At 35.1% G+C, this 13,536-nt stretch overlaps 2 protein-coding genes across 3 annotated transcripts; both read right to left on the bottom strand.

Moving 5' to 3' along the window:
* Positions 1 to 226: 226 nt before the first annotated feature.
* On the bottom strand, positions 227 to 3,695 carry LOC122304382 (probable acyl-[acyl-carrier-protein]--UDP-N-acetylglucosamine O-acyltransferase, mitochondrial). Of its 2 annotated transcripts, none has more exons than XM_043116626.1 (10): positions 3,503 to 3,695; positions 3,335 to 3,420; positions 2,551 to 2,675; positions 2,335 to 2,443; positions 1,809 to 1,901; positions 1,583 to 1,699; positions 1,401 to 1,484; positions 1,016 to 1,120; positions 823 to 909; positions 227 to 742 (listed from the first exon to the last, which is right to left on the bottom strand). In XM_043116626.1, exons 1-10 carry the CDS (start codon positions 3,591 to 3,593, stop codon positions 623 to 625), a joined length of 1,017 nt encoding a protein of 338 aa, XP_042972560.1. In that variant the 5' UTR covers positions 3,594 to 3,695; the 3' UTR covers positions 227 to 622. The 2 variants fall into 2 exon arrangements, with proteins under 2 accessions (XP_042972560.1, XP_042972561.1); XM_043116627.1 differs by having other exon boundaries at positions 3,523 to 3,665.
* A 376-nt stretch (positions 3,696 to 4,071) lies between these two features.
* LOC122304383 (inactive protein kinase SELMODRAFT_444075-like) lies at positions 4,072 to 10,268 on the bottom strand. The gene is made up of 9 exons (XM_043116629.1): positions 9,370 to 10,268; positions 8,211 to 8,362; positions 8,021 to 8,115; positions 6,773 to 7,806; positions 5,906 to 6,066; positions 5,740 to 5,816; positions 5,514 to 5,661; positions 5,188 to 5,337; positions 4,072 to 4,534 (listed from the first exon to the last, which is right to left on the bottom strand). The coding sequence occupies exons 1-9, from the start codon at positions 9,545 to 9,547 to the stop codon at positions 4,511 to 4,513; spliced, it is 2,019 nt and encodes a 672-aa protein (XP_042972563.1). The 5' UTR covers positions 9,548 to 10,268; the 3' UTR covers positions 4,072 to 4,510.
* Positions 10,269 to 13,536: the final 3,268 nt, after the last annotated feature.

Genomic DNA, 13,536 nt, shown 5'->3' on the forward strand with positions numbered 1-13,536 from the left:
TCGGTATGTCTTTTTAGGAACATGGAGTTGGGTTTTGACAATGAACAATCACTCCAAGGACGTAACCCAAAAATCTTGAGGGCCAATACAACGAAAACAAATAAACAGTGCATAGGTTATATAAGTACAAGATCTTCCATGATTTTGCTTTCAGGAAAGCTATAAATCTTGCATGGCTAGTCCAATAGATCAGTCAAGGAACGCAAAAAGAACGCTCGGTGTAGTATTGGAAAATTAAAAACACAATCCTAATCCAATATGCAGAACAATCAAAATCACAAGAGTCACACGAAATATATATATGCTTTGGCATAATTCATATGGATACATTGCTTTCTTCTGTTTTTTTTTTATAGGTTACATTGCTTTCTTCTGTTCTAATCCGATTTACCTAATGTATTTGCATCACCAACTTCCCTCCATATTACAGCCTCAACTAATACAAACAATCTTCTAAAAGATAAGCTGAATGGCGACAAATTTAACCTTTATAACAAGATCAATTAAAAGAATTGTTTAAACTACAAAATAACTTGGACTAGGTTTAGGACTATGAAAGTTCTCCTGCACCATTGGGAAGCGGTTCACAGAAGAAGAAACCATCACTCACTACAGCTTGCTTTCAAGAGCCACTCCAATGTCTGAACTTGCATATTCCGCGTCTACTTTCTGCAAGAGAGTCGCGAATAGACCGCACCATGGAACAAACAGCAGGAATACAAGACAAGTCATCATGCTGCTCCTGCAAAATGATTTTGCTCCGTATTAAATGCAAGCATTGAGAGAGAGAGAGAGAGAGAGAGAGAGAGAGAGAGCAAATACCACTTCAGCAAGACGCTCTTCAAAACCATTTGACTTTGAATCGATAGGCATGAATATCTTTCGATAAGCCATTCTTAGGCTATTTATCTAAATCATTTCCCAAAAGGTATAAATCAGCTCTTTTCAAACAAACACATAAGCAATATCTACTCATAACTTTAAACCCTGAATTGTAATGCTACTTTAAGGGAACCTCTGTAACTGTGAATCCACGACGCCGTAGACCCTCCAGATTTAAGCCACGAAGCTCAGCTCTTTCACCAGCAACCATCACGTACTTTGGGACATCTTGGGAAACCTTTAGGCATATAAGATACAGACATTAGACTTTCATGGATGGCACACGATAGAAGTAAAGAAAACTCTCACTTCAGATTTTCTTAGTGTTAGACACATCAACAGTTATATTCTAGACACTCTTCCTGGAAGTGACACCAGTGTCACAGTTTAGTTTGCCTTAAAGCATGCCCAATGCCTCAAGTCCATGTTATACACGGACACCCATATTAGATTCCTTGTTATTAAACAGAAAGGGCATGAGGACAACTCAAGGCCTATAATGAGGAGATAATCATTACCACAGAACCCCCACCAATAAAAGAGAAAGAACCAACACTGCAGAATTGATGAACAACGATGGCACCAGCAGTGTGAACATAGTCCTACATTAGGAGCTCTTGAATTAGAATATAATCGAATGAAATGCATAAGAAATAACATCATGAAAAGATAAAATATGCAAAGCATGCAAAGGACTTACTTCCACCACAACATGGCCTGCAAGGAGAGTATTATTTGCAAATATGTTGTTGTTACCAATCTTGCAATCATGGGCAATATGACAGGATCCCATAATAAGATTGTTATCACCAATGACCTGATTGTATCATGATGATCAGAATATAAAGTAATCTAAATTTAATACACTAGTTTCTAACTTCATATATAAAAAATAAAAGCATATATCAGCCTCAGCCACCCCATACCGTTCGATCACTCGACATTGAAGATCGATGAATTGAGGTATGCTCTCTAATGTCATTGTTGTCCCCAATATCAAGGAAACACTCATCCCCTGACTAAAAGATAGACATACAAATTAGAGTGGTAATCCTGTACACAACACAGCCATACGTATATTTATGTTGCAACTGTAATACCGATTTATCAAGTAAATATGCAATAAATATCTGCCCATTTTTATTAATTTCATCAATCTTTTCTTGAAAACTAAGCAGAGTACATGAGTTGTATTAGTGACAAGTCCATGGCAATAGTAAAAATCACCTACCAACATATGCGCCACACATTATCAATTAGTTTGTAAAAACCAATTCTAATGTAACCAGTTAGAAACAGTTTTTCATTCCAAACAAACTAGTAAAAATCATGAGTTATATTCAAGGAAAGCACTTAATTAAGTTGATGACACAAACTTCCCAGATGGCGTACATCTAGTTACCATTACAAGCCAAAGAAGATAAGTTAACATCAATGCCAGTGAAAGCTCACCTTGTACTTCAAGTCTTGGCACTTAATACCAACCACAGCATGATGCCCTATAATGTTATTACATCCAATGACTGTACGTCCTGGAAAATCATCACCAACCACAGCACCACTGCCTGACAAATTTAAGCAAGTAATATAGTTTAAAGTACAGAAAAACAAGAAGTATGCATCACCCAAGTAAAAACCCAAACCGGTAAAACCATCATCTGAACTTACGTCATTAAGATGCAACGCTCCCCCAATTCCGAGTTCCCAGATATATGGCTCCCAGGATATAATTCACAGCCATTTCCAAGCCTTGCAGAAGATCCAACGGTACAGAAAGGACCAATTGAAACACCCTGCATCATTAAACAGTAGTTTTCTGAACCCTATATGAATCAATAAGCAAGTAAAACAGCTAGCCAATCTGATTGCTAAAATTTCATAGCTCCTGAGCATAGAGTTTGCACTTATATTAACTCACTCAAACTAAGAAACTAAGCAGAAACCTAAATAATAACTGATTTAGTCAAAGTTCAAATGTTGACCATCATTATTACAAGTCACTAGCCGAGTTGTATCCTAGTGGTCAAAGGGTAGCTTGGGATGAGCTGTAGACGCAGATATACTGAGTTCGATTCTTCACTAGGAATTCCACTGGATCACATGATAATTTGTCCTGGGTAGGGTCGTCTATATGGGGTGTACTACTCTTGGTGAGGTTTCATGTCGTCTATTTGTCAAACAGAGAATCTGACAACCTTAGGGAAAATAGCCAAAAGGGTATTTGTCAAGTGAAGCTTAGCAGCATTTTGCTTGAAAGACCAAAAACATAAAACCATCAATGTTTTAAATCTGGATGAAACTAATTCCAATCCACTCTTACTATAACTACTTCATTCTCTAATAACAAACGATCGAATCCCAAATCAAGAACATTTAGGGGAGAGAGAGAGGGGATGAAAAGAAAAAATAAGAACGAACAAAAATGAACAGAAAAAAAGGTAGTAAGAGGTACCCGTCCGATGACAGCATTGGGGTGAACAATTGCAGAAGGGTGAACGAAGCTCGCTGAAGCTTCCGCTTTCTTATCCTCCGCTACATCTTCATACAACCACTCAAAATTAATACGTATAAAGAAAAAACGATCTAAGAATTCAAAGTAACGAGAGAGAGAGAGAGGTACAGGTGAGGGTGGAAGAGAACCGCTGTAGGGATAGTGAGGCGATGCTGAGAGAAGAGCCAAAAGGGTTGCGAAGTTTCAGGAGCAAGCGCATACTTGGAGCTGTGCACTACCCGACATCAGCGAAACTCCCACTTCGGCCTCGGTCCGTGACTTTACCTTGACGCTGCTCTGCTTCTATCGGGCATACTTGATACTTCATATATATATATATATATATATATAGACGTTTCAGTGTATTTTTATGGTACGGTTACTCAGTTGATCTGGACCATCCGCTACGCTTCTTTGATAATTTGCTTAATCTGGACCGTTAGCCTTAATTATGTTACGAAAATGGACGGCCCATTTTATAATTACTTCTCAATTATGATGATTACTTTATTTTGAAATAACATTGATTGCGAAAAAATATAATTTAAGAAAGACATTAATTATTAGGTACTATTATCACGATTATATAAAACTATATCAGTTTATGAGTTTATTTTTATAAACTTTTATTTGAACGGAATACAGCCGAGATAAACTATAAATAGAAAAGAAAAAAAAAAAAACTAAACAACAGAGAGTGGAGTCTGAGAGCCGACTGGGAACAATATACATTTAAATAATTAAAAACCAAAAGAGAATTTGCTAAACCTCTTCCCCAACAAAAAGAACTAAAAAATATAGAGAAACAATGTACACTTGCTCGTAGTCTCACAACCATACACCCAAAATTATCTATCCGAGTCTCGTTTCAGGCTTCAGCCAACAAGAAAGGCAAAAAGGCAATTGAAGTACTTCCATCATGTGCATTGTTTACAAATAGTCTTTGTCTTTACACAAGAAGTCATGAACTCCTGCTTCCTTCATTCTTTTTAATCATTATAGGAAACATCCTAACTAATCATTGTAATGCCTCGTTCAAGATCATACTAATGTAATGCCTATGCTTCTCTGGTCATCGGATCTTTCACCTCCTTTGTTCATAGGCTGAAATGTGACTTATTGATTACAATAAAGATGTCACCCCTCCAGTATCCGAAGCACCTACATGAGGACAATGTATAAAGAAAATAAGAAAACAACGAATGCATACCGGATAGTTGCTTGTGACAGTCTTAGGCTATGTTTGGTTGTTAAAATAATCTCAACACATCTCAAACCAATCATTGATGTGACCCACTATTTTTCAAATTCCCATAAAAAAAAAAAAAAAAAAAGTTAAATCCATCTCAACCTACTTCATATATTTAAACACATATCAACCTATTCACATTCAAATACATCTTAATAGGACTCACAAAATACTACTATTCACAAATTTATTTGGATTATCTGAGATCATCACCTCAGCATCCAAATGCAACCTTAAGAGTGGTGGTGAGGGATACTATTTAATTAGAAGCATCCTTCGAATGAGCATATTCACATAAGCTGAATATATGAGACCTGCTGCCATCCACATAATTTGCAGATGTAAATTTCTTACAGGTCCTCTCTCTCACACAAGTTAGTACAGGTGGAGATTCATGGCTTGGTAGATAATTCTAAAAAATATTAGCAACTATTATCCACTGGTTCAAGAAATCAGATCAATTTTGATACCAGGATATATATTAAAACAAATAATCTATGCACGGAGAATCATAAAAACTTATGATGAGAAGTATTTTTTCAAATGTGAATCCTGAGTATCCAACCTGAGACATGCGAGGCCTTGAATGAAGGTCCCGCCGGATACACAATGAGGCACATCGCAGCATGCGATAAATCTCATCCTCTGAGTAGCAGTTCCTTAAGCATGGATCAAGCAGATCATGAATAGCTTGTTTTTCTAGCAATGGTCTTGCCTGCTCCAATTTGAAACATACGCAATGACAAAGGAGAAGAACAAAACTAAAATTAGATTTACTCCTGTTTGGAAAACATGTGTACGCTTAACCAGAAGGGATAAGATAAACTGGAAGACAATTTTGCATCTTAACTATAAGGTGTTAAGTATTTTCTCCAATATTTAAATTGATACCCATTCGGTGAGGCACTGCTGGCCTTTGGGCCGGTTTATGTCAATTGCTTTCCTCCCGGTAACAAGTTCCACCAGTACAACCCCAAAGGAATACACATCAGCTTTTTCTGTGATTTGGCCACTTTGAGCATATTCTGGAGCCAAGTACCTACACAAGCCATGGTTTCTTTTGTCACTGTTCTCAAATAGCATGACCAAGAAGAAAGTAACCGTTATCTGGATTTACCCAAAAGTCCCGATTACTCTTGTGTCCACCCCCATGTCTCCATCTGGCTGCCACCTTGCCAGTCCGAAATCTCCCACCTAAAGTCCAAATATAGCCATTAAAAGCACATTGTTGATGCAGCTTATAATTTGACGCTTAAGGACAATATACAACTGGTATGACATACTAATGGTTCAAAATCATGGGTGAGGAGGACATTGTTAGGCCTCATATCACGGTGGACAATACAACCAACTCTACATTCTTCATGAAGGTATCTCAACCCACGAGCTGCTCCAATTGCAATTTTTTGTCGTGCAGACCATTCTAATGGATCTCGTTTTCTTCCTGCAATATCCGAGCACAATAATTTATTTCGTTGGTTAGAGAAGTGATGAAATAAATAGTTTGTGAAAATAAAAAATAAATTCATGCTTTGAAACTAAGGACATGTTTGGGTAATGAGATGATATGAGAATCATATGAATAGTGAAATGGTTCGTGAATAGTAGTGAAATGATTTAAGTTAAGATGTTTTATTAGATTTTGGAAAATGAGAGAAAAAAGTTGATTAAATATATTATAAAGTTGAAATTTTGTTAGAATATATATATATATATATATGTTTTTTAATTTGAAAAAGTATTATTTTTTGTGTTTTGTTTAGAAATTTGGAAAAGTTTTAATGATTATGTAATGATTAGATGAAAAAGTTGAAAATTTGAAATGAAATTGAAAAGGACTTTGTGTTTGAGTGATGTTTGGGAAGGAAATTACAAAACGTTTTAGATGAGATGAGATAAGGTGAGATCATCTCACTTCTCAATCCACACTTACGTGAAGAAGGTAAGGATTTACTATTTGGTCTTCTTAGGCCAGTTGTGATCCTGAAGATTTTGATCAGCTTAAACTAACATCCAGAAATAAATATTTGAATTTCAAGTAAAGAGGAAATATTGCATAGGACAAAGATGCTTGCTATTCACATCCATGATAGTATTACCATTACTGAAGGTTACGAAGTTATCGATAAAAAGGGGGAAGAGACAATTACCATAAAGGTGAGAATCCAAAGACCCATTGCAAATGTATTCATATACCAGCAATCTTCTTCCATCTTCCACGCAGAAACCAATTAGCATTACAACATTACGATGCTGTGCACAGCTTAAGACTTCAACTTCTGAGCAAAATTCTAGGTCACCCTGGGAACTAGCCAATTTGTGTTGCTTAACAGCAACAACCTGGCCATCAGGTAAAACACCTCGGTGTACAGAACCAAATCCGCCTTCAGCCAAGAAATTTGCCTGTGAAAATCCACCAGTAGCAAATTCCAGTTCAGCAAAAGTGAACCATCTTGGAGGATTCCCAAATGTTGGTGCCTTGTGCTGACAAATGGAACACAACGGAGGAGGGCCGAGAGGTAGATTTCTGGATAATGAAATTGCTTCTCTCACACTTCTGCTTAAGTCCAGATCAAGCCTATAATTCAGGACTCCAATACAAGGATCCTGACCTAATTTAGACAATTTTGCCAGTAAGGCTCCATACGTGGAAGTCAAAGCCTTCCCCTTATGCCTTTCTAAACCTTCCACCATATGTTTTGAATATTCACCACTAGCACTGAGAATGTTAGTCATCCATGGCTGGAAATGTGAACTTGTAGAGCAAGTACTCTGTCTGTCACTATCTGTGTCGGAGTCACAATCATCAAGATTTTCATCTTCTTTAGTGGTAAATTTGAGCTTTTTCCTCCTGGAAATTCCAGAAAGGATAAATGGTGAAGCCCCAGGTTCTGAGCTAGATATTGACGACGTTCCAACATCAGTTGCAGTCAATGGTGACTCGTGGTCTGGACTACTTGCTGGAGTCACAGCAGGTCCTTTAATCAAATTCAATTGCTCAAACTTACTTTTCAGATGATCTGGAGATGTTTCTAATTCAGAAGATAAATCCAGAGTCACTTCAGATTCTATCTTCGGTAAATGTGCCAAATTTATGCGAAGAACTTTTGCCTGAGTTCGCTTCATAACCACAAGATTGCATTGAAGCTCTTCCATGCAGTATTTCTTTTCATTTTTCAATCGTCTATTCAAATTTCAAAATGTGGCAATGACAAACAGAAGTAGAAAGAAGTCATATAATAGGAAAAAAAATTTTAAAAGCACATCAGATATTAGTCAACATCTTTTGTGAAATCAGCAGCCTATGTACATGCTTAATCCCCAAGGTTCAAATGGATGCCTCATGGTAACAAATAATAAAGTGTCATGCAAGGAAATCAGGTTTATATATTTCTTACTTATCCAATATAACCCAGTTTGATCTCGCTCTCTTGGCTTCAGCAGCTACCACTCCACATGGCACACCGCATACAATCTTTACCCTGACCTTTATCTGTCAAGAAAAGTCAGGTGTGAAACAATTAAAACTAGACATGAAGTACATCAGAATAAATTGTAGACATGAAAATCAATGCACTGGCCACCAACCTTCTCTGTGTCATAAACATCATGGAGTTGTTGCACCATATGAGAGCATGAATCTGCAATATCATCCTTCTGATCCGAACTGGTTCCTTGAAGAGACCAGTGACGAGTGGTGCAATCGCTGGTAAATCTTAAGAAGCCCCATGTCCTTTTACCTAACATTGTACAGCCTTCTCATCAATATCAAGATATACATCCCAATATAACTAGGCAGGAAAGAAAAAAAGCCCCAAAGGAGAGAATGAATAAACGTGGCACAGACTGCAATAGAATGTTGCAGTATATCAAAGCTACCATATATGAATACTCAAGAAACTGAGGATCATTTTATTTTGCAGGCCTAAACTCAACAACACTTCGAGTTTGCGAAGCACCTATATTGGACACAATCTGGCGCCAGTATGACCATGAGATACAAATTTGGTGAGTCCAAGGAAGACAGGCCCATATTTGCAAGCTAAGTACAAGCTCTTTACTCTACTTTCTGAATAGGTTTATAAACTCAATGACATCGCAAGGGCCAAGATCAACGATGAAGAAGCTGTCCTACAAACACCCTCATTTTACTTCCTTATACGCATAGATCAGGAAAAACTGGGCACCTCAACAATTCAATCACTCCCTACAGTCCGTGAGAGTAAATTCCTTCCATTGCCTCAGTCCTTAGATTTTTTAAGTAACCATCACGACACCAGATCTGCTTACCCTTGAAATTCAATGCAAATGAAGCGAAAAAAGAAAACGTCCATGAAAAACAACAATGTCCTGCAAGTTTCTCATGTCTGATTACAGAATCCCCAACACCCAGCTATATAACTAATTGTTTCATTAAAAAAAGAAGCAAAAAATAATAATAAAGACTTTGTAGTTACAGGAGGAAATCAAAGGTGGAATAAAATGTCCAAGCTAGAAATGAGCATTCAATTCTACAAGATGCAATTTCGAACAGAAGAAATTTTCGCACAAAGTATATCCATGAAGCACGAGCAGAGTAGCATGATGGAGTAAAAAATATATCCTCCAATCGAGAATAAAACATAAATTTAAAAAAACATAATAAGGAACATAATTAAGCTCAAAAAACCAAACAAAGAAACGGATCATAGGATAATTTCATCAATTTGAGACTTCTTCTAAAAATATGAAAGACAGTGGAAGTTACTTGAGGAGTGGAAAGGAATGACCACCAGCAGCTTAATGCAATCACCAGGTTGAACAACATGAGTCAGAGCCCACACCAAAGCAGTCTTTGGAACTTCCTTTGATGCTTTAACAGCAACCACCACCACCTTCCCACCCACATCTGAAGAACCATTTCCCTTACCATCCTTCTCTTTCATATTCAGCCCACCCAACCAAGTTCCAAACCTGACCTGTCTTCACCACACCCTCTGGCTCAAACCCACAAAAGATCTCTCTTTTATTTTTTGGTCTTTTAAACCCACATGAGATTTTATCAATCAGATGCAACAAAGTTCAACGAAAAAAATACAAACTTTAAACAGCAAAAGTTGCATTATCACTGCAATGACTAGTAGGTCAGAGACAAGTCTCACGGAAACCAAGAAGCTTTTTGGTACACCACATGAAACTTGAAAGGTTGAAGTTAACAAAAGGTATAGAAGAAGACGCACACTTCAAGGTACGTACTTTTACCGACTTGGTTGCTCCCTAATCTCAAGTTAAAAGGAAAAGGCAAAACGTTAAACTGTAAAAGCATTGGACTCGGAAAAAAAACTCACAGCAACAATTTTTACAAGCACGAAGATTTTTTTACATTTTTCACAGAAATCGAAACCCACCCATATCATAAGGAATGAATGAGTTCTAGAAAAACGAATCGGGGTGAGGTTGTGGCAGTAGCATACGAGATTCTTATCCAGCCTGTGCAAAACTACAAGAAAGAACCGCCAGAGAAGAAAGCCAAAACGTGACGAAGAAACAGACGGTTTTAGGTGGAATTGCCATTAGTGAGAAATCGGATCAATGATTGGATCTCTCTCCGATTGTTAACCCGTTAATTGCTTGTTATGGAGTCATTAAAGCAGTATTTGGACCCACGGCATCTTTCCCCAAAAGAAAAAGAAAGAAACGTTGTGAGAGAAGGAACTGGACTGTCAATCTATTTATTAAAGAGAAATTTTACAATCATTTTTTTATCATCATTATTTTATTATCATTAAATAATTATAAAATTATTTATCACTCATTATTTATTATCCAATAATCTCACAATCAAATAAAAGATGACAAACAAATAATAATTAAAAAAATTATGGATAAAATCTTTTCTGTTGAAACTAATGAAAGGGCAAAGGATGAGCCAAATTATTTTATATGTACTAAATAGTGCAATATTGTTTTTTTATCTTAATTTTTGTTATTTATATTGATATTTGCTAATACGTTACATTTTAAATAGCCTATCTTTTAATTATTTAATTTATAAAACTACTTAAAATACATTATATCAGTCGATGTAAATGAAAATAATACAATAAAGATAAAGGGCAACATCTAAATTGATCTTCAGCTTTTAAGAAGCTGATGATTTAATGACATATGGCCCGATTCTCTAAATAAAATAAAATAAAATTAATGTTCCTTTTTTAAAAATAAAAATCGATCCAAAGATTAATGGTATAATAATAGATAATGATAATAAAGTAATATGTGGATGGTGCTCTTAAAGGATTCAATTTAGTTTAATTATAATGGTAGATTATTAGTTGTAATATAAACTTTTAAAAAAGAGAATTCAACAAAGGATTTACTCCTAATAAAAAGGGAAAATAATATACATATAATTTTGATATTTTAAGTTGGGGTATTTTTATAAAATAATATAAATTCTTAAAAAATATATATCTTTAATTGAAAACATAATATTTTATATTTACCATTAATTAAAAGATATGTCAAACTCTACGGCCGGATGGTGACATGAAATGTGTTAGTATTTTAAATAAAAAAGAGGTGACAGGGTGTGTTTGGGGTTTTAAAATTATAAATAATAGGTAGGTTTATAATTTAATTCAGCCGATGCCACCCTTTGCCATTTGGATTTCAATGCGATGCAGCAAAAGAAAAAACGTGGGAAAGTTGAGAAAGCCTACGCACGTACTCACATTCATGAGACAAGGCTTGAATTGGTACAACCAATAACTTTGACATTACTTGGGGGTGGGGGAGGGGGCCATGCCCCAAACCTCTTAATTAAAAATTAAAAATTAAAAAAATTGAAAGAAGAAGAAGAAGAAGAATGATTGGATATAAACGAAAGTTATTTAAAAAAAAAAAAAAATCTCTTTATATCCAAAAGTTTTTGAAACTTTGCTTCTTCAAAAATGTGAAAAAGACTTCTCAAAAAGAGATTGGTTATAACACATTTCATGGTTATAAAATTAAATTTTCGGTAAAGTATATAAGAAGTATTACAGATATGTATAAAAGAATTATATAAAAATAAATTTAGATCTATATTAATAATTGATATATGTATCCGTCTTGATTAGAATAAGCTTACTACTTTCTTATCACTCTTTTACTACTTTAGTATATTTGAAATTTTTATTTTTTTATTATTTTCATTTAAGTATTTTTTTAACATCCTTAATTATTAAAATAATTTTAAAAATATATAACTTCACTAATAGTCACTTCCTTAACTATTAAGTAAAATAAAAAATTAAAAAAAATAAAAGATAGTAGGAGAGTAGTAAGCCTATTATTATGTTTTGTACAAACTCCAAATAGACAAGCTCGTTCATGCCTTTGTAAAAAATAAAATAGACCATAAGTTGAAAAGTATTAAAAAAATATTCTTTTTAGTATGATCCATTTTTTCACAAAAGACCTACATGAAATTTATTTATTTAAAACTTATACATAGCATTACTCATCTTATCGAAGTGGTCTAAGGGTTCATCACGATTCATTGTTGTGGTTAATACTAGGCACTCAATTAATAAGTAACATTGGCTCCTCGACTCACTTCGAGTCCGAAGACTCTATCCTTAAGCGCATGCACGTTGGAGTAACACAAAACAAGTGTTTAATTTCCTCGTTAAAGGATCGATCGAATACAACAACCATGATCATGAGCTGATCAATTACCTCTCGTCTATATACTTACTGCGAATACCTCAAATTTGTAGTCAGCTTTGTCCTGAATGAACGACACAGATCATGCATAAAAATGCAGACAAGAAAAATCCGGAAAAAATATTCGATTCTTTAAACATCTGGACTAGCTTAATTATAGGCTTGAAAAATGGAAAACTGGTCTTCATGCATGCAGTAGCAGCTTGAAAATAATTCATTAATTATTGCAATGAGAATGGTTATTCAATCCCGGCTGGAAGCCATACACAAAGATGAGAACAATGACCCAAAATTCATGGTTATGGGTACCACCATGAAAATAATTCAACTCTCTTTTGGCTACATGACAAGGAAAACTGTGATAGATTGACCAATACTACTACTGCAGCTTGTTTCTTTATCTACCTCTTGATTTGGTACGTCTTTAAACACCAACCAAACATATATAAAGGTAACCAGCAAGCGATGTAGCGACTTTTGAAATTTTCTTTTTACCTCATTTCATGTCAATATTCATGCAGACAGATTCCTGTATGTGTATTGTCTGTAAGCCATTTTCTTGGATTCTAGCTAGCTTGTACATCTGCCTCCCTGTATTCACTGCTAAGTGACATGCAATGCAACTACATTCATCAGAAATGGTCGGACGTTTCAGAGACGACGCTGACCCTTGAGCAGAAAAATGGCAACCAAATGTCTGAGTGCATGCTGCCAAAAGCACCCAAATTATATAAATTCATGCTCTTAAAATTACAGTACTATATTCCAGCAAAATAATCCTTATTACTCTGCCTTGCAATGTCTTAAAACAGATTTTATAAAAATAAATTTATAAATTACTATAATTTTATCTAGAACGTAACTTATAATAAAAGTGAATATATAAAAATAATGTCGTTTTATATGTGACCGACTTGAACATTTTTTTAGAAAGAAAACCTTGACAAAATGAGTATTAACCTTTAATTTTCTTAGCATATGGTAAATTAATTTTCATATTGCATATGATGTATGTGTGAAGATATATATCTGCTATCTGCCATTGTTTTAGTTTTATTCTGTTCAATTTCGAAACATGACAAATAAGTGAAAAATAGCGTGCGTATAACTTTGAAGTTTACTTCCATATCCCACTATATTCTTAGTATGAGGTATGTTTGAGAAGCGAGATGATATAATATGAGAATTATGTAAATAGTAATAAAATAATTTGTGAGTAGTAATT

This window comes from Carya illinoinensis, chromosome 3 (assembly GCF_018687715.1).
Source record: "Carya illinoinensis cultivar Pawnee chromosome 3, C.illinoinensisPawnee_v1, whole genome shotgun sequence".
NCBI lineage: Eukaryota > Viridiplantae > Streptophyta > Magnoliopsida > Fagales > Juglandaceae > Carya > Carya illinoinensis.

Excerpts from the sequence above, each read along its gene's own strand:
- LOC122304382 (XM_043116626.1), bottom strand. The coding sequence starts at position 3,593 with ATGCGCTTGCTCCTGAAACTTCGCAACCCTTTTGGCTCTTCTCTCAGC. Across the intron at positions 2,444-2,550 it reads GAGCGTTGCATCTTAATGAC|TGGTGCTGTGGTTGGTGATG; the intron begins GTAAGTTCAGAT and ends TTTGTCAGGCAG. Across the intron at positions 1,700-1,808 it reads CAATGTCGAGTGATCGAACG|GTCATTGGTGATAACAATCT; the intron begins GTATGGGGTGGC and ends TGATACAATCAG.
- LOC122304383 (XM_043116629.1), bottom strand. The coding sequence starts at position 9,547 with ATGAAAGAGAAGGATGGTAAGGGAAATGGTTCTTCAGATGTGGGTGGG. Across the intron at positions 7,807-8,020 it reads AACTGGGTTATATTGGATAA|ACGATTGAAAAATGAAAAGA; the intron begins GTAAGAAATATA and ends AAATTTGAATAG. Across the intron at positions 5,662-5,739 it reads AGAGTAATCGGGACTTTTGG|GTACTTGGCTCCAGAATATG; the intron begins GTAAATCCAGAT and ends TGGCTTGTGTAG.